The sequence below is a fragment of the Colobus angolensis genome, unplaced genomic scaffold (genome assembly GCF_000951035.1).
Source record: "Colobus angolensis palliatus isolate OR3802 unplaced genomic scaffold, Cang.pa_1.0 Scaffold431, whole genome shotgun sequence".
In the NCBI taxonomy this organism is placed as follows: domain Eukaryota; kingdom Metazoa; phylum Chordata; class Mammalia; order Primates; family Cercopithecidae; genus Colobus; species Colobus angolensis.
The window spans coordinates 2,787,999-2,807,734 of NW_012117722.1; the positions used below are offsets into that span (position 1 = coordinate 2,787,999).

Below are 19,736 nucleotides of genomic sequence, written 5' to 3' on the forward strand. Positions count from 1 at the left end.
AGAATAATTTATAATCCTTTGGGTATATACCCAGTAAATATATACCCAGAAAATATTTTTACTAAGCAGTTTTTTAGTTTTATTATTTTCAAGGGCATGAGGGAAAAGTATTATCTTACTAGACTCTAGTTTGTATTTTAACCCATTTATGCCAGAGGTTGGAAATTTTTTTAGTGAAAAATCAGACTTTGGTGATGACCTTGAGCAGTGAAATATAAATAACTCCCACAAGCTTAATATTCCAATATGGAACACTAGGCATAAATGGCTGAATCTAATACTTTGTGTTTTTGGAAGCTGAGGTGCTCTGTATACATTTCTTTTTTTTTTCTAGAAGGGCTGAAATTTTAAAAGTATGTGAACCTTTCTACCACACAAATCCCGTCGTATACTAACTCTTGGTTACTTTTAAGGTCATCGCTATTTCATTTAGTATACTAAATACCTGATAATCTTAATTGCTGTCTCTTTCCTCAGAACTGATATATCTGTATTATAAATTTATTTGACTTCAGTTGCCTTTTCATCTGTTGGTAGGCATTTCTTTTTCTTTATAGATCTTTGTCTGTGGGGCTGCTATTTGGCCAATGAACAGTGGTTTATTCTTTCTGATGGTTAAAAGGTTGACATGTTTTTATACCAGTCAGGTGCTGCTCTGCCCTCTGGGTCTTCTTACCCTACATCAGTTCCATTGAAAAAGGAAAGCCTGGTTCATCAACATCCTGCAGAATTAAGGCCAGGGTCTGTGTTGATTAATTAGTGCCTTTGCCATATTTTGAGTTCGACTTACGGATGTTTTCTTAGTTTATGTGAAAATATTTTAGGTCTGTTTTTTAGATTATAAAGTCCTGGTGGTAAAGTGATTTAGGAACCTGCTTTGAATTTGTGCTTTCGTTTGTACCTAAAATACTAAGTGCTCAAATGTTAACTCTCTGATGGATGCTTTCGAAGTATTTTCCTGAAGTCATTCTGATAGTAGTGTGGGTCACTTAGTCTTTTTAATTTTTTTTTTTTGGTTATATAAGGTTCCCTCTGGTGTTACTCTCTTTTGAATATTTGAACTACTAGATAATTCTGCTCAGGAGTTGAACGTGTGTCATCAAGAGCAAGGATTAATTAATTTTCTTCTCTTTCTGTACAATATCTTTGATTACCTAAAACTGACATACTGAGTTTTAGAATATTGCATATTGAGCCCTATGAGTATGAATGCTATTTTTAGATATCCTAATACATATTTCTTTTTTAATAGTACGATAGGTGGTATTTTGTACAACACAGAAATTTTTGTTTTCCCACTCTCACAGATTGGTTATTCCCAACTAACAAGTTCAGAACATACTTTCTGGGATATCCAGAACAAACTCTGTTCAAATAAAGGAATATCATATAGGTAGTTTTTTCTTGCTTAGTTTATATTTGTGTCATGGATGTATCATATACAAAAATGTTATAATTTTATTTCTTGATTCCACACCTCTGCTCTCATTTGTTTGATTTCATACCTCGGTCAACAAATAATAAACTTTCTGCATTTATTCCTCTATGCCTGTGAGTAAGCACCTTTTTTTTCTGAAAGTGGGGAGAAATAAGTCTCGAGGATTAATAAGAATATAGTAAACTGAAGTCAATGCAGACTGTTAGAAATTTAACCTCCTGACATGCTGTGCCCAGTCATTTTTAAAATAAGAGTTATCAGTAGCAGCAGGAAATAGGGATTCTTTTTTTCTTTTTTTTTACTTCCTACTCCTGTTTGTTCCTACCCATATACAACCTAAGGGATACTCAGCTCTTTACCTTAGTCTCTTGATTATCTTCTTCTTATTGATATGGGCTAGATAATAAAGTGAACATTTATTTATTCTACCTTTTCCCAGTCTGAGATAATACAGCAGGTCCTAGGATGCTAGCTATCTCTATTATTTCTACAGTGCCTCTTCACCTGTGGGTTGAAAAACAAATAGTTTTGAAACTACTTTCATTGTGTCTGTTGGATAGAATCTTGAAAGATATATTAATAGAAAAATACTAATAAAAAAGTAATAATCACTTCTGATTCCACAGTGAGACATTTACTGTTTATTCTAATATATTTCTTTTGTTTCTTAAATAATTACATACATGTACATTCTGCTTTACTGATTCAATACAGATGTCCTTAACCTTTTTTGTGGATTGTTTTGATCATCTAAAACCTATGGTCCATCCTCAAAATATTATATATTTATTTTTTGTTTTTTCCCAGCTTTATTAAAGTATAATAAAGTATTTTAAGTGCAGAAAACATACGGGATTACAAGGGAAATTTTACTGAATGCAGTAATACAACTATTAAAACAAATTTGTAATGAAGTAAATGCATAGGTATTTAACTCTTCACTCCCCTCTGTGCATAGTACAGATTTTATTTATTGTTTTGAAGAAAAATAATTTGAATTTCAAACTATCTAATTTAACATTTTATCTTTAAAGCTATTAAAACAATTATTTTGTCTTTTGTAGTGCCTTTGTTCCATTGAATGTTCCCAATAACAAAAATTCTACAGAATGGGAAAAAGTGAAGTTCCTATTTGAAGAACTTGGAAGTAGTCGTAAGTATCGTTTTTTTTTAAAAAAAAACATAGTAATTCATATTTCCTGATACTTCGAACTTTTGAGAAGCAGTCTATTTGTATTTTGTTAAGAATTTAACCCCAGCTGGATGTGGTGGCTCGTGCCTGTAATCCCAGCACTTTGGGAGGCTGAGGGGTTGGGGGTGGATCACAAGGTTAGGGGTTTGAGACCAGCTTGGCCAACATGGCCAAACCCCGTCTCTACTAAAAATACAAAAATTAGCTGGGTGCAGTGGCAGGTGCCTGTAATCCCAGCTGCTCGGGAGGCTGAGGCAGGAGAATCTCTTGAACCCAGGTGGTGGAGGTTGCAGTGAGCTGAGATTGCACCATTGCATTCCAGCCTGGGGGACTGAGCAAGGCAGTGCGAGACTTTGTCTCCAAAAAAAAAAAAAAAAAATTAAACCCCACTGTTTTTCTAACTCGTTTTGAACCTAATGCTAGACAAATTAGAAGTATTGCATTCTTAAGGTTTGCTTTTAGCCTTCTAGCTATTACGTAGCTATTTTCTTGACCTGTTCATAAAATTACCATGTTGAAAGAAAATTTAATCTTTTCTTCAAAGTATTTTAGCAGTGAGGCTCTTATAATTTCCAATTCACTTAGGATAATATAAAATAATATGTTAAAGAAATATACTGGGTATATTGGGTTTTATTTTTAATTTTTAATTAGTAAGAGAGAACCTTTATGTTTTTGTTTGAGATTAAATCATCTTTTATATAAAATATAAATTACAGAGGTTTTGTGTGAATTAAATACTGTTTTATAAATTTACCTCATCAAAATATTTTGGCATGGCTTTTCTAGAAGTTTTCCTTAACTTACTCTGTGTGACCTAAGTTTTTACAGAAAAAAAAAAGGCTCATGGGTTAGATTAAGAAAGTTGCTTAATCATTGAAAAAATAACTTTGGCGTTAGAAAGTGATGTTAAAATACTGTGTATCATATTAAAAATTCCTTGTGCATTTGAACATAGTAACCTTATTTTCAAAGATACCTAGTGTACTTATTCTATAAATATTATGCAGAAAAATTGCTTTTTTGACTATTCTAATAGGTACTGTACATTCTTTGATCAGCACTTCTTTCTTTTTACCCAGGTACAATACTAAACAATGATTAAATTAAGTCTTGCAGTCTGCTGTATGAGTTCTTAATTTTCTTGATTTCCACTTAAGATCTCATGTTGTAAATTGTGATTCATTAATATCTTACTGATACCAGCAAGAATAAGGGTAGCAGGCCTGGCATCTACTAATACTGAATCGTCAGATTTGTGTACCTTGATTCTATCGCTGATAAATTAATGGCTTCTTTTCTTGGAGTTAACTCCTTTAGATATCTTGAGTAACTACTCTTCTACCCTAAACGTTATTTCATAAGTTATACTTTGAGTATTAGTATAACTTGAATTGGTGATTAGATAGGTAGCATTATTCTGTTTTTTTGTAATTCCATTCTCTTTAGTCTTTATTTTTTTTTTGTCTCCAATGTTAAACACCATATTCTAGTATACATGTTACTTATCACTCTAGATCAGCTATGTAAGTCGAAAACAGTTACCCAACTATTCTTAATTTTCAGTCCTTTCATCTCTCATCCCGCCTCCTTGCATTGCATTTTTCAGGCATCAAGGGTATAAACCTTTTTATTGATTGATTGATTGGATTGATTGATTGAGATGGAGTCTTGCTCTGTCACCCAGGCTAGAGTGCAGTGGCGTGATCTTGGCTCACTACAACCTCTGCTGTTTCAAGTGATTCTTCTGCCTCAGCCTCCTGAGTAGCCGCCACCATGCTCAGCTAATTTTTGTATTTTTAGTAGAGATGGGGTTTCACCATATTGGCCAGGCTTGTCTCAAACTCCTGACCTTGTAATCCGCCCACCTTGGCCTCCCAAAGTTTTGGGATTACAGACATGAGTCACTGCACCTGGCCTATATAACCCTTTTTAAGAAAATGCTTTATATGTAGTAAAATGCATAGATCTCGTGATACATGTATACAGTCATTGTAACCGATTGCAGTCAAGGTATAGAACACATCCATCACTCCAGCAATTTTTTTGCAGTATGTCGTTCAGTTAATATCATCCCCCAGGAGAGGCACCATTGTTACAATTTCTGCCACTATATATTAGTTATATTAGTTTTGCTTTTTTTGAATATTGTAAGTGGAATTCTGATTCCATTTATTAATGATGATTCTTTTTTGTGTATGCCTGGCATTTTTCATGAAATAATGTTTTAAAATTCATTTGTATTAGTAGTTCCTTTTTATTGCAGCAGAGTAATACATTTTGTGACTATACTACAACTTGTTTACAATAGGATTTATTATATCATAAAGATGTATATGCCCAGATCAAAGACCCCCTAACATATAAAGAGAATGCATCTTCAAGTATCTTCAGCACATGTTTTTATTCATCTTTTACCCAAATGGGAATAATTAATAATGATCAATTTTGAGTTATTTGGTTCAGATGATTTTGACTATTAGTAATATTAACATTTTGATTGGCCAAATATGTCAGCATGTCTATTTTATCATTTCTAAGGCACATAATTTTTCAGATTTTTACATCTGTGTTTGGGAGATATGTTTTACAGGTGATAGTGCCTTAAAATTATTATCAGCCAGATGTCAGACCCCTCCTAGTTATATGAACACGTTCTGTTGATACTTCTGGTATGATCAATAAAGTAACAGCATCAAAATGTCTTTGATTTGATAAAAAGTCGTTTTAAAAAATTAAGGCTTAAAAATTTGCCTTGCATGATTGTGAATTTGTTAATAATATGCTCTCTTTATGTGTTATACAAAACTGAGACATGAGTTTTAAGATGATAGATCATTATAATTTTATTAGTACTCATAAAAGATTAGTGTTAATACATTAAATTAATCGAAACTTTGTATTTGGTTCCACAGGACTTGCATTTAAACTCGATCAATACAGGCCTAATAGGATCTGTATTAAAACTGGAAAAAGTATTGCTCCTACCTAAGAATATTCAGATTTGCATAGTATTTTATTACATAATTTGATATATTTATGTGGAAGTGTCATTCCTGCCCCTCACTCTTTGACCTTCCTTTAGATAATTTCCTAAATCCAACTAATTAGCATAGTATTTTGTGTCTGTGTGTGTGTGTGTATGTGTATTTTTGAATCTATTTTCTAGTTGTGTTTGCTTTTATTTTTCTGCCAAGTGGGCAAGCTTGTCCTTTCAAGTTAAAAAGTGAAATAAACTCTTTAATTAAGATTTTAGTTTTTGACTGTCTATTAAGAACTGATTTGAAAATTAAGAACAAAAAAACTGGAAGTCTCAAGACTGAGTGAGGGGAGAAGGGAGAAAGAGTCAAGGTCAGTAGCTTTCCTATGAAATGTTATTTCTCAGGGTCTGCCATTAAGAAAGGCCATGTGATCTTTTTAATCACCTTTTGAGCATCTGGTATTTTACTCATCTCTTTTTGGGCCCAATAATTAGCCAATAATTTTCCTCTTAATTTTAAGAGGTGAAGGAAAGAAAATCTCAGCTAGTCTGAAAGATTTTTCACAAATCAGTTTTTAAAGAGTCCTTTAGAAACTCTTTCCTCCACTTGGAGTTAGCACTTCAAGAATACGGTAATACATAGTGGTTTTTATTTCTTCAAACTGTGTAAGCAGCTCAACTTTCTATGTTAATTTGCCAAATATAAGTATTTGAGTAGTATATATGTACATTTTTAACAATTTTTCTTTCTTCACAGATGGTTTAGCTGCGTTGTCATTTTCTATCAGTTCTCTGACCTTGATCGGAATGTTGGCAGCTATAACTTACACAGTAAGTGAAATGGGAATAATTGAGTTAAAATTGCCTTATAAAACAATTTTTTTGCCTTAGTAATTTATTAAACTTTATTGTTTTCCTTTATAATATTTTGATTCTTTTTCAACTTTTCTTCAGTTTTCTTTACTTAAGGGTAAAATTTTAACTACTTAGTCGTCATCATTTTAGCTGTATTTGTGCAATGTAATAATCAAGTTTTATAACTTACGAACCTTGAAGGTGATTATATACTGTTATAATAATCTATGCTTATAATTCTATATAATAGATTGATAATATTATCTGATATGCTTATAAATCTATATGCCTATTAGCATATTAATACATTTATAATATAAGCATATATAATATAAGCATATTAATAGATTTATAAGCATGCTTATAAATCTATATGCTTATAGATGCATATAGATTTATAAGCACATTAATAGATTTATAAGCATATTAGAACTCTGAACCATAGACCATATCTATTAGTGATTTTGCAGATTTACTCTACTTGGGAATATAGGGCTTTTAAAATCAGATATCTTATATAACTTGACACTTCTCTTGTATATGAAATCTATTCTTACTTTCTCAGACTTTTTTTCCCTTCAGTCTTCCTGGAAGTGGTAAGGTGTGAATTATAAATGACTGACCAAGTTGTATACAGACTTCTCTTTGAGTCTTTTGCTCACATTATAGATAAAAAGCTAGTAATAAATGCTTCTTTATTACCTATCTTGAGAGTTGTATAAGCAGCATTAATATTATCTGGAAACTTTCAGATTAATGAAGTTTATGTGGAAGCACTCTTAATTCTTGCAAAGATGAAAATTCTGGTTACAAAGGAAACTTTTTTGGGTATTTTCTTAAGATGTCTTCCTTTAGACACAAAGGAAGTGGCTATTACTGTAAGAGCAGAATCTAGTTTTGTCGCATGATCATTCACGTGCCGTAATGTATAATAAAAGAACCCCAAAAGACAAACATTTCAGTGTCTTACAGGTGCTTGTTTGGGTACTCAGTTTTATTATTCATTGACATTTTTGTGTTTTTATGTGATACCATGTAAGGAATTTGCCATCTAATATCAGTGGGTGATTATTCTTCTGTCTCACAGAATGTACAGTATAGTAGTTGTCTTTTAAGAAGTAGTCACAAGTTAATAACAAATTAGGAATTAGACCTGGATTCTAATTGCTATTATTCTGTGACTGATGTGTTATGCTAATCTTGGGTTTGTCCTTTAACCTTTCTGGATCAGTGTCTTCCCTATTAAATGGAAATAGAAAATGTTCCACAGGGATTTTTGAAGGTCAGATGATACTATTTGTAAAAGTGCTTTGAAACCTATAGAGAAATGAGGATATAGCAATCAATGAAACATTAGTCAGGAGAAAAAAAATAGAGAGAAATTCAATATGTAATGTCAATGTCAAGAACTATGAAGGGCCTACGATATTTACCCTACTTGTAAGCTGCCAGTTTTATGAATGGCAACTGAAGATGTAAGACTTCTACTCACAGCAATAGCAGTAGCCATAGGATCAACTTTTTTTTTGTATTGGTTTTCCGAGTCCCAGTTCCCCTAGGGCAATGGGGAGAGAACTAGATGAGACCTGCACATAATTGAGTGGGTTGTAGAAGAGGAACCCTGAGCTTAGGGAAGCTGAATCTTTTTTTTTTTTTTTTTTTTTTTTGAGACGGAGTCTCGCTCTATCGCCCAGGCTGGAGTGCAGTGGCCGGATCTCAGCTCACTGCAAGCTCCGCCTCCCGGGTTTACGCCATTCTCCTGCCTCAGCCTCCCGAGTAGCTCCCGAGTAGCTGGGACTACAGGCGCCCGCCACCTCGCCCGGCTAGTTTTTTGTATTTTTTAGTAGAGACGGGGTTTCACAGTGTTAGCCAGGATGGTCTCAATCTCCTGACCTCGTGATCCGCCCGTCTCGGCCTCCCAAAGTGCTGGGATTACAGGCTTGAGCCACCGCGCCCAGCCGAATCTTTTATAATGGATGGTAAGCATGCCTGTCCCTTGCTGCAGGGAAAGATATTTTGTGTATCTACCAAGACTATTTGCTATACAAAGATCTTTGAAAAGATGGTACAGAAAAAAAAAAACAGTGGTGGGTTGGGCGGGGATGTCAGTTAGCTCCTGGCTTGCAAAATATGCAGAAATGAAAGATGCACGGAGACATGTCTCCCAGTGGTCAGTTGGTAGATACTATGAGGAAAAATAAGGCAGCATAAGGAGATAGACAGTAGTAGAGGCTGAGACTACTGTAAAGATCAGGAATAGTTTCTAACATCTGAACAGAGACCTGAATGAAGTGAAAGTAAGTCATGACAGAAGAGTAAGGGTGAGGATTCTGAGGTGGGCATGTACATGTTATATTCAGATACTAGCAAGGAGGCAGAGCTATTGTGGCTGGAATTCAGTTGACAAGGGGGAGTAGTAAAAGTTTCATTGAGAGGTAACAAGAGACCATGTCATGTGAGCTTTATAGTCCACAGTTAGGGTTTTGAATTTTATACTGATTGAGATTAGAAGCCACTGTAAGTTTTTAAATGGAAAAGTCATGGGCTCTGACAAACATTTTAACAGTACTACTCTGGTGGTTCTGAATTAAATAAGCTATGAGGGTAGCAAGTGGGAGTGGAGAAAGTCAGTTGTTATTAAAACTATTTCAAAGAGAGCTTCTTTGTAGGAATGATATTATTGGAAAGAAATATTTTAAACTATTTTATATTTAACTGGAAACTTTGAAAATTATTTAAATCAATTGAACCAACATAATATTCATACTGAATTAGTTAAGCTATCCTTAAAAGAGCTTCACTTTTCTAGAATACAGCAGGTCCTCAATAACATTTTTTTTCATGTTGTTTTCTTATAATGTTGATGTGAAAAAAGATCAGTTTCTGGCTAGGGCCACCGTGTGGAGTTTGCACGTTGTTTCCATGTCTGCATGGGTTTTCTCTGGGTACTCTGGTTTTCCTCCCACATTTCCAAGATGTGCACATTAGGTGAATTGGTATGTCTGAAATTGTGCCAGTAGGAGTTAGTGTAGGTATGTGTGAGTGTACCCTGCAGTTGGAATGGCATCCTGTCCAGTTTTGGTTCCTGCCTCGCAATCTGAACTGGTGGGATAGTCTCCAGCCACCCGTGACCCTGAACTAAGAATAAGTGGGTTAGAAAATGAATGAATGAATGAATGCAAATTATTGTATAAGAAAAATTCATAAAGTATACTACATACAAGTGCATAACAATAATTGATACAAAAACGTTCAGCTAGCCCAACATTGTTGTTTGTTTTTGTTTTTGAACTGTGTGGTGGTAGGAGGTGCTCTTTATAATTTTCACTTTGCAAACATTTATTCCTTAATTTAAACCACTATGACCACAACCTTCGTCACTCACTGATTCACCAAGTTGAGTATTTTTGTTTGTTTGTTTGTTTGTTTGTTTTTTGAGACAGAGTCTTGCTCTGTCGCCCAGGCTGGAGTGCAGTGGCCGGATCTCAGCTCACTGCAAGCTCCGCCTCCCGGGTTTACGCCATTCTCCTGCCTCAGCCTCCCGAGTAGCTGGGACTACAGGTGCCCGCCACCTCGCCTGGCTAGTTTTTTGTATTTTTTAGTAGAGACGGGGTTTCACCGGGTTAGCCAGGATGGTCTTGATCTCCTGACCTCGTGATCCGCCTGTCTCGGCCGAGTATTTTGTTTTTATTGATCTTTCCTAAATGTATGTAGAGCTTACATTTATTTCAGTATTTAATATTAGAAGTGCTTTGAATCTTTATTTAGAAGTTTGATGATGTTCTTGTGACCAGAAATATGCGATAGGAAGTTAGCTCTTGTTTACATCAATTAGTTTGTAGTAAAATTGGTTTTGTTGCCAGGCGCAGTGACTCATGCCTGTAATTCCAGCACTTTGGGAGGCTGAGTTGGGTGGGTCACCTGAGGTCAGGAGTTTGAGACCAGTCTGGCTAATATGGTGAAACCCCATCTCTACTAAAAAGACAAAAATTAGCCATGCTTAGTGGTGGGCTCCTGTAATCCCAGCTACTCGGGAAACTGAGGCAGGAGAATAGCTTGAACTCGGAAGGCAGAGGTTATAGTGAGCCAAGATTGCGCCATTTCACTCCAGCCTGGGTGACAAGAGCGAGACTCCGTCTCACAAAAAAAAAAATAAAAAAATTGGTTTGTTATACATCATTTCACTTAAAGTCACAGTTTCCAAGAATCCATTGATGACATTATGTGATACTTTACTGTATAGAGGGCTGGGCTGAAGGATATTGATAAAACAACCAGAGGACCTTATAATGATGGGATTGAGGGTGGGAGCCAGGAACACATAAAAGAGTTTGCTAAATAGGTAGAGAGGGGCCATTTAAGCCCTAAGGCCAAGGGAGTGATTCCAGTGTAACAGCCTGCTAAGATCCAATTCCTAGCAGTTATTTGTTTTCTTTAAGCAGCGTAAACAATAAAATTAAAATAATTGGTGTGGAGGGGCTGAAATGTGGATCTCAAGTCCATGGGTCTCCTGACCTACTTTCCCATCTAAATTTCTTCATCTTTATAGTGGTATAATATTTAAGTAATAAAGTAGTGAGGATTTAATTAAATAATCCACCAAGTCTTGGAATCTACTGGCCACTTAATAGTCACTATTAGCTTAAACAGTTGAATATTCACAGTTTCATATGGTTCAAACTATAGTTCCCACCTCTCTCACTGAAAATAAACCAAATGCAAAAAGCAGTTGTATTATGATCAGTGAGAATGTTCCTTATTCAAAGGTAAGTGAAAAGGCATTCATAATTGAATGGTGGTTAGTTGAGGTTGGGGGAGTGTGGATAGAGAGATAATATCTTTTGAATAGCACTACAAGTACTCAAAGCTCAGGTTTTGCTACCAAGCCGTGATTTGACCAGTTTTAATACCTGTGATATATAGAGGGAGGGGAAGAGGAAGGTAGATGATGCCCCGTTCAAGAGCGGCATCATGGTGTGTATAGCTGAGCTCCAGTCATGGGTGTGAGTTTTTTAAAAATCTATTACCTGATCCCAAGCTTCACCATCTGTGAAAATGAGCCAATAATACTTACTGGAATTTTAGTAAAAGTTCAGTGAAAACCAACAATTTATAGATATGTGGTTTTATTGTAGATAGGTGGTTAAATAGTATAATTATATTTGCTTGTAGTTGGGATACAAAGTTTTCTCCTAACTTACCTTGGAAAAGCTTGAGAACTGGGCTTTTCTTGTGGCAGCTTAAAAGAGGGTATAGAAAATATTCATGAGGAGTAGAACACGTTTAATCTTAATTATTAAGTACCCAGAGTGGGAAATTAATACTTGAGTACTTTGACCCTACATATATGAAATGTAAAAATTGTATTTCTTACAGAATTTGTAACTGAATTTTTTTTTGTATTGAGGCTAGAGAAGTTTTTTTATTTTATGTGTCAGTCAAATGTGAATTTCTTAGTTATGTATTATTGTTTATTTTTGAAACTAGTTGATTATTTAAATTTTACTGATTCTGACTACCCTGCCAAATAATTGGGCAGTGAGCTTTAGGAGAAGAAGGTCAAACAGCATATTAGTTTGCCTGTTATTTTAAGCTTACATTGAAAGGGAATTGATGCTTATTAAATTTTAAAAAGTAAAACTTGTAGGCATGGATATATATGTAGATATTCTAATTTTTTGGTGCCACCAAGTGGGGAAATGTTGAATAATGATGTCTTCAGCAAAATGTATCGTATAGACCAGTGAAGTGCCTATAGAAGCAGTGACTGCTAAATTGTTCACTATATACCTTTATCCATAAAACTTTAAATATGTCCACCAGGATATTTATGATTATAAATGCATATTTACATATTATTATGCTAACTTATGTACATTTAATGTAAAATATAAACTGATAGGTTAAAGAAAATTAAAGTGATAAAGATTCAAATATAGAAATAAAGCGTTTAATACTTTCTTCTTATACCCATCAAATGTTGGTTTGCCTCCATGTCTTAGTTCAGGTCAGTACAACAGATGTACCATAGACTGGGTGACTCAAACAACAGACTTTTATTTCTCATGGTTCTAGAGACTGGGAAGTACAACATCAAGGTGTCTGGTGTCTGGTGAGGGCCCTCTTCCTTGATTTGCGGTTGGTTGTCTTCTCATTCTACACTCATATGATAAAGAGCAGGGAGAGAAAGGAAGCAAGCTCTATTGTGACCCTTCTTATAAGGGCATTAATCTTATTTATAAGGGATCCACCCTCATGACTCAATTACCTCTCAAAAACTCCACCTACAAATACCACACTGGGGATTAGATTTCAACATACGAATTTTAGGAGAAGACAAACATTCAGTTCATGTTACAACACCTTATGAACCATAGCAGTGGTTCTCAATAATATTTTGAGAAAGAAATTCCCTTTAAAAGTCAAATTTCTCAGCCTATGTGATAGCACATTTCACTGAATGTATGCTACTGATTGTAAGGTGCACCGTTACTTTATGTATCACTATAAGGAAAAATCTGACAATTTTTTCTGAATCATTTATAATCTTTGTTTTATATTTTTGAGTGAGATTTCTTGGATTTATCTGCATTCATAACAAGGAAAATATGAAATGAAGGGCATTCCTAAAACTTTATATTTGGAGTGTGAGAATTCTAAATCACTTTTTGAATTGGTTATTGATGTTCATGTTTTACTGTATGACACAGATGCTTTTTGACTTAAGTGGGGTTACATTCTGTTAAATCCATCATAAGTTGAAAATATTGTCAGTGTGAAAATGCATTTAATACACCTAAACTAATGAACATCATAGCTTAGTTTAGCCTATCTGAACACAGTATCTTAGTTTAGCCTATCTTAAACATGCTCAGAACACTTACATTAGCCTATAGTTGCACAGAATTATCTAACACCAAGCCTGTTTTACAATAAAATATCAAATGCTTTCTTATGTAAATTATTCACTACTGTACTGAAAGTAAAAAAGAATGGTCTTATACCATCACAAAGGATGAAAATCCTAAGTTGAACCATTGTGACATGGGAACCAACTGTATTGTCTTTTATTTTTATTGATACATAATAGGTATACACATTTTCCAAGTACATGTGATAGTCTGAGACTTCCATACAATGTATGAAGATCAAATCAGGGTAATTGGAATATCCATCACCTTAAACATTTATCTTTTCTTTATGCTAGGAATATCTGAATTATTTTCTTCTGGCTATTTGGAAATATACAATACATTATTGTTGACTGTAGTCACCCTACTGATCTATCGAACGCTAGGTCTTATTTTGTCTCTTTAACTGTACCCATTAATCAAGCCTCTCTTCATCTCCCCTCCGTACTCCCTACCCTTACCGGCCTCTCCTCTCTTAGTAGCTAGTTTTAGGCACTATGTTAGGTGAAATAAGCTGGGCTCAGAAAAACAAGTTTCACATGTTTTCACTCATACACAGAAGCTAAAATAGTGTATTGTCTTTTATGCTATCAAGAGAATTGATGTGCAGCTTTTCTTGTGTGTTCTAGTCTTATCTCTGGGATTTTCTTTGAAACCACCAACACACCTATCCTGTAAATTTAAGATGTTTTGTTGTTGTTTCTTTTTTTGCCATATAGAAGAAGGGAATCCTTTTGTATATACCTAAGCAGAAAAATGCAAAATAACTTCTGTTTTGGATATTTCCCTTTCTTAAGCTTATGAAGCACTTGACTGTTGCTTTGTAAGAAAATACAGAATTATGCCCATTGTTCTAATGAATATTTTTTCTTTACTATTGATGTTTCTTCATTCTTTCTCCTTACTTACACATTAACTTTTTGTTTTAATGTCAAATCATATTATCTTTTAAGACATAAGTGCCAATTAAACTCAATAATTGTACCCAGAATGCTTGTAGTTCAACTGAAGTGACTGTAATGTAACTTGCTGTGACCAAATTTGTGAATGTGCATGTAACGACAACTATGTCATGGCTTCTGCCTGGCCTTCAATAATATGATGCCTTCAATTTTTAGATGCATCCAAATTTCACTGATAACTAAATGTAAGAAAATATATACATCTTAGACTCAGTGAATACTTAAAAAGAAAGTCTTGAGTACCTGTATTGTTTCATTAATCATAATAGCATGTATATCTTTGAATAGTAGATTTCACAAATATGTGGAAGACATTTATTAAGTCTACAGGTAGTATTCAGCATTGACCATTTACTGTAATCTAAGGCCTGCAGAGTTGGAAACCATCATTCCAGATAAAGAAGAGAGATATGTAAAGAAAGGTCCCATTCTAAACTGAGCTGTGAAAGAAGGTATTAGGAATGTAGTTTGTATATATTATTTTAAAAGATTTTAGTTTTCAAATAGAGTTGGTGATTTATTCTTGGAAGTCAAAGTTAATAAATTTGGTGACAATTATGGCCAACCTATTAATAGAAACATTTTAAACTATACAATCTCTTTAGTTTTCTGATTTTTTTTTCCTGGAAATTCACTAGAGGGCAGTAGTAAGTAATAAAAGTTTTGTGTTTCTGAAAAGGATAGCCTTTTTGTACATTAAAAAAAAGTCTGAAGTTCAAAAGATTGTTGTTTAAAGACTTTGAAAGTTATAATGTTTTATATAAGGTCTATGTCAAGCTTATCATAATCTAAATATTATAGTTAAATTCCTGATAATTATTGAAAATGCAATCCAAAAACAAGCTAAAAGCTTGGTAACCAAACGATAGCACCTTTCTTCTACTTGTTGTCTTCGGACAATTAAAAATTTAAAAATAGTATTTGTTCTGGTCTTATGTTACCACACGTTGTTCAGAAACTTTTTTATTTTACAAAATATTTTATATTAAGCTATTTAGAAATTCAGTTCAGCTCTTCTAATAAGTATATCAATTCCATTTAAGGAAATAACTTTGTGTGAATTAAGAGCTCTCTCTTCCTAAAAGCTTCTTGGTTAATTATTATCTTCTTGGAGAAATTATTTTATTAATTTAATAAATTTTTGTTCTTGAAACAAATATAGGAGGAAAAAGAATTGGGACCTAGTCATTACATACCATATAGTCTACTGTAGTTGTTACTAGTCTGGCCTAGAAATCTGTTCAGCCAAGTTTGGCAGATCTAGTGATAAAACAAATGTGCAGATGAATAATGTTAAAATACCTATGCATTATAATTGAGTTATAAGCAAGGGACATTTACAAGTTAGGGAAGGTTTCTCAGACATATTGTAATTAAGCCGAGACCTGAAGGGCATTAACAGTTGTTAATGAAATAAGATGAGAAGGTGGCCATTCTAGATGAGGGCACTACATGGAATAAAATGTGTATGTTGGACAAAGCCTGAAGTAGCATAAAAATTGTAGTGTTTTAAGAACAATGAACAATTCAGAAGCCTGAGATAAAGTTAACAAGTTGGTAAGCATCAGGTCATGAAGTGCTTTATATGCAAAATTACGTTAATTAGAGTCTATTCCCAATACCAACCAGTAATTGTACCTTTCATTAAAAAACAGCAAAACAACTTTTTAAAACAATTTTATATGTTCATATACATATAAAGGTTGGGAACAAGTAGAATTGCTCTGGTTAAAGTAGCAGCAGATTCCTGCATGGCTAGCTGCCTTACCTTCTGTAGTGGCCCTAGTGGCACCTTTACAGATTCCTAGGAACTCATACCAGAATGCTTTGAAAAATACATTTATTAGTCCTGTAGAATCTTAAAAGATATTAATTAGAGGAATAACATATACTGGTTTGGGTATTAGAGTGAGATCACTTTAGAAACAATGTAGAAGATGGATTTGTAGAAAGTGAAACCAGCAGACCAGTTTAGGATAATTCAGAAGGCCTTGTGTTTGACAGTAGACTGTAAATAAGGCCATGTTGTTAATAGTGACTAAACCAAAAGGTTCCTTGGGAAACAGTATTGAGCACTGCAGTTAGTACATTCAGGGAACCTAATCCATCCAACACAGAATAACAAGCATTGAGGTCAAATAGGCCTAGATTAGAGGTGGTTGAGAGGACAGGGAAACATACCTGCATATAAACTGGGTTTAGCAAAATATTGCCATGGCATTTTGTTGTAAAAGGCAACATTCTATTGGATTATTAAAATAATATGAATGATATGGTTTGACTGTCTGTCCCTATCCAAATCTCATGTTGAATTGTGATCCCAAGTGTCGGAGTTGCGGCCTGGTGGGAAGTGATTGGATCATGGGGGTAGTGTCTCATGGTTCAGCACCATCCTCGTAGTACTGTCTCATGATAGAGTTCTCACCAGATCTGGGTGTTTAAAAATCTGTAGCACCTCCCACTTCACTCTGTTCTTCCTGCTCCAGCAACATATAACTTGCTGGCTTCACCTTTGCCTTCTGTGATGATCGTAAGTTTCCTGAGGCTTCTCTAACCATGCTTCCTGTACAGTTGGTGGAATTGTGAGCCCATTAAACCTCTTTTCTTTATAAATTATCCAGTCTCAGGTAGTTCTTTATAGCATTGTGAGAACGGACTGATACAGTAAGTAATAAGAATTGATAAATAATCATATAATGCTATATATTAACCAGAGTCTTAAATTATTCTGTTACTTTTTATCAATAATGTTTAAAGAATATGGAAGTACTAGAATAACCAAATCAAATAGGTTAAAATAATAATAAGGACAGGAAAATCCTATAAGGAAATGTTAAAGGAACTATCAGGTACTTTGGTTCCCATAGGCTTTATTCTTCATATTTTCCAATGTTTTGAGGATGTATAATTTAATATAAAAAATATAAATGAAATTCTTTTAATTTTTAAAAATATATTTAGAGGGTGCAAGTGCAGATTTCTGGCATGCATATATTGCATTGTGATGAAGTCTAGGCTTTTAGTGTGGCCGTCACCCAAATTGTGAATGTTGTACCCAGTAGGTAACTTTTCAACCTTACGATATAAATTTTAAACCCATTTATATATTTTTCCTTTTATATTTTACCAAAGTATATATTTTGAAAATATACATTTGATAAGAATTGAAGTAATTAGAGGGAAATTACTCTACCCTAATCTGAAAATCCAAAATCTGAAAGCTTTCAAAATTTGAAACTTCAAGCTCAAAAGAAATGTTCCTTGGAACATTTTTTAAAATTATTTTTGGTTTTCGTGGGTACGTAGTAGGTGTATCAATGGAGTACTTATTTTGGTATAGGCATGCAATGCATAATAATCACATCATGGCAAATTCGGTATCTGTTCCCTCAAGCATTTATGCTTTGTGTTACAAAAAGTCCAATTATATTCTTTTAGTTATTTAATTTAATTTAATTTAATTTAATTATTTATTTTTGAGACAGAGTCTCACTCTGTTACCAGGCTGGAGGAGTGCAGTGGTATGATATCAACTCACTGCAGCCTCCACTACCTGGGTTCAAGCAATTCCCTCTCCTGCCTTAGCCTCCCGAGTAGCCTGGACAACAGGTGCCCACCACCACACCCAGCTAATTTTTTGCATTTTTATTAGAGATGGGATTTCACCATGTTGATCAGGCTGTTCTCAAACTCCTAACCTCAAGTGATCCACCCACCTGGGCCTCCCAAAGTATTGGGATTACAGGTGTGAGCCACCGTGCCCTGCCAGTTATTTTAAAATGTACAATGAAAATATTATTGGCTATAGTTCCCCTGTTGTGCTTTCAAATACTAGGTCTTACTCATTCTTTTTTTCTTTTTTTTTTTTTGGTACCCAGTAACCATCCTTACCTGCCTCCCACTGCCCCACTACCCTTCCCAGCCTCTGGTAACCATCCTTCAATTCTCTGTGTCCACGAGTTTAATTGTTTTGATTTTTAGATCCTACAAATAAGTCAGAACATATGATGTTTGTCTTTCTGTGCCTAGGTTATTTCAATTAGCACAATGACCTCCAGCGCTATCCATGTTGTTGCAAATGACAGAATCTTACTCTTTTTTATGGCTGAATAGTACTCCATTGTATATATGTACCACATTTTCTTTATCCATTCATCTGTTGATGGACACTTAGGTTGTTTCCAAATCTTGGCTGTTATGAACACTGCTGCAACAAACGTGGGAGTGCAGATATGTCTTTGATATATAGACCTCCTTTCTTTTGAGTATGTGTCAAATAGTGGAATTGCTAGATCATATAGTAGCTCTATTTTTAGTTTTTTGAGGAACCTCCAAACAATTCTCCATAGTGGTTGTATTAATTTACACTCCCACCAACAGTGTACAAGGGTTCCCTTTTCTCCACGTCCTCACCAGCATTTGTTGTTGTCTGACTTTTAGGTAAAAGCTCTTTTAACCAGGGTGAGATGATAATCTGAGTTTTGATTTGCATTTCTCTGATGATCAGTGATGTTGAGCACCTTTTCATATGTCTGTTTGCCATTTGTATGTCTATTTTAAGACATGTTTATACAAATCTTTTGCCCACTTTTTAATAGGATTATTAGGCTTTTTTCTATAGAGTTGTTTGAGTTCCTTATATATTTTGGTTATTAATCACTTGTCATATGGTAGTTTGCAAATATTTTCTCCCATTCTGTGCCATGTCTCCTAATTGTGTTGATTGTTCCCTTTACTGTGCAGGAGCTTTTTAGCTTGATGTAATCCCATTTGTCATTTTCTGCTTGGTTGCCTGTGCTTCTAGGGTATACTCAAGAAGCTTTGTCCAGACCAATGTCCTGGAGAGTTTCTCCAATGTTTTCTTGAAGTCGTTTCATAGTATGAGGTCTTTGATCTTAGGTCTTTAATTCATTTTGATTTGATTTTTGTATGTGGCAAGAGATAGAGGTCTAGATTTATTCTTCTACATATGGATATCCAGTTTCTCTGGCACTGTTTATTGAAGAAACGATCTTTTCCTCAGTGCATGTTTTTGGCAACTTTGTCAAGAATGAGTTTACCATAGGTGTGTAGATTTATTTCTGGGTTCTCTATTCTGTTCCATTGGTCTGTGTGTCTATTTTTATGCCAATACCATGCTGTTTTAGTTACTATAGCTCTGTAATAGAATTTAAAGTCAGGTAATACGATTCCTCCAGTTTTGTTCTTTTTGCTCAGGATAGCTTTGGTATTCTGGGTCTTTGGGATCCCGTATACACGTTAGGTGTTTTGTTTTGTTTTGTTTTATTTTTTGGTGTGTGTGAAGATTGTCATTGCTATTTCGATAGGGATTGCATTGAATCTGTAGATTGCTTTGAGTAGTATGAACATTTTAACAATATTGATTCCTCCAATCCAT

At 34.4% G+C, this 19,736-nt stretch overlaps 1 protein-coding gene across 1 annotated transcript in view; it reads left to right on the forward strand.

Moving 5' to 3' along the window:
• LMBRD1 (LMBR1 domain containing 1) overlaps nt 1-19,736 on the forward strand; it is a 132,659-nt gene that overhangs the window by 55,288 nt on the left and 57,635 nt on the right. Inside the window, exons 6-7 of the mRNA XM_011957046.1 lie at nt 2,503-2,591; nt 6,368-6,441. Of these exons, the coding sequence (XP_011812436.1) occupies nt 2,503-2,591; nt 6,368-6,441 (163 nt within the window). The remainder of the gene's footprint in view (nt 1-2,502; nt 2,592-6,367; nt 6,442-19,736) is intronic.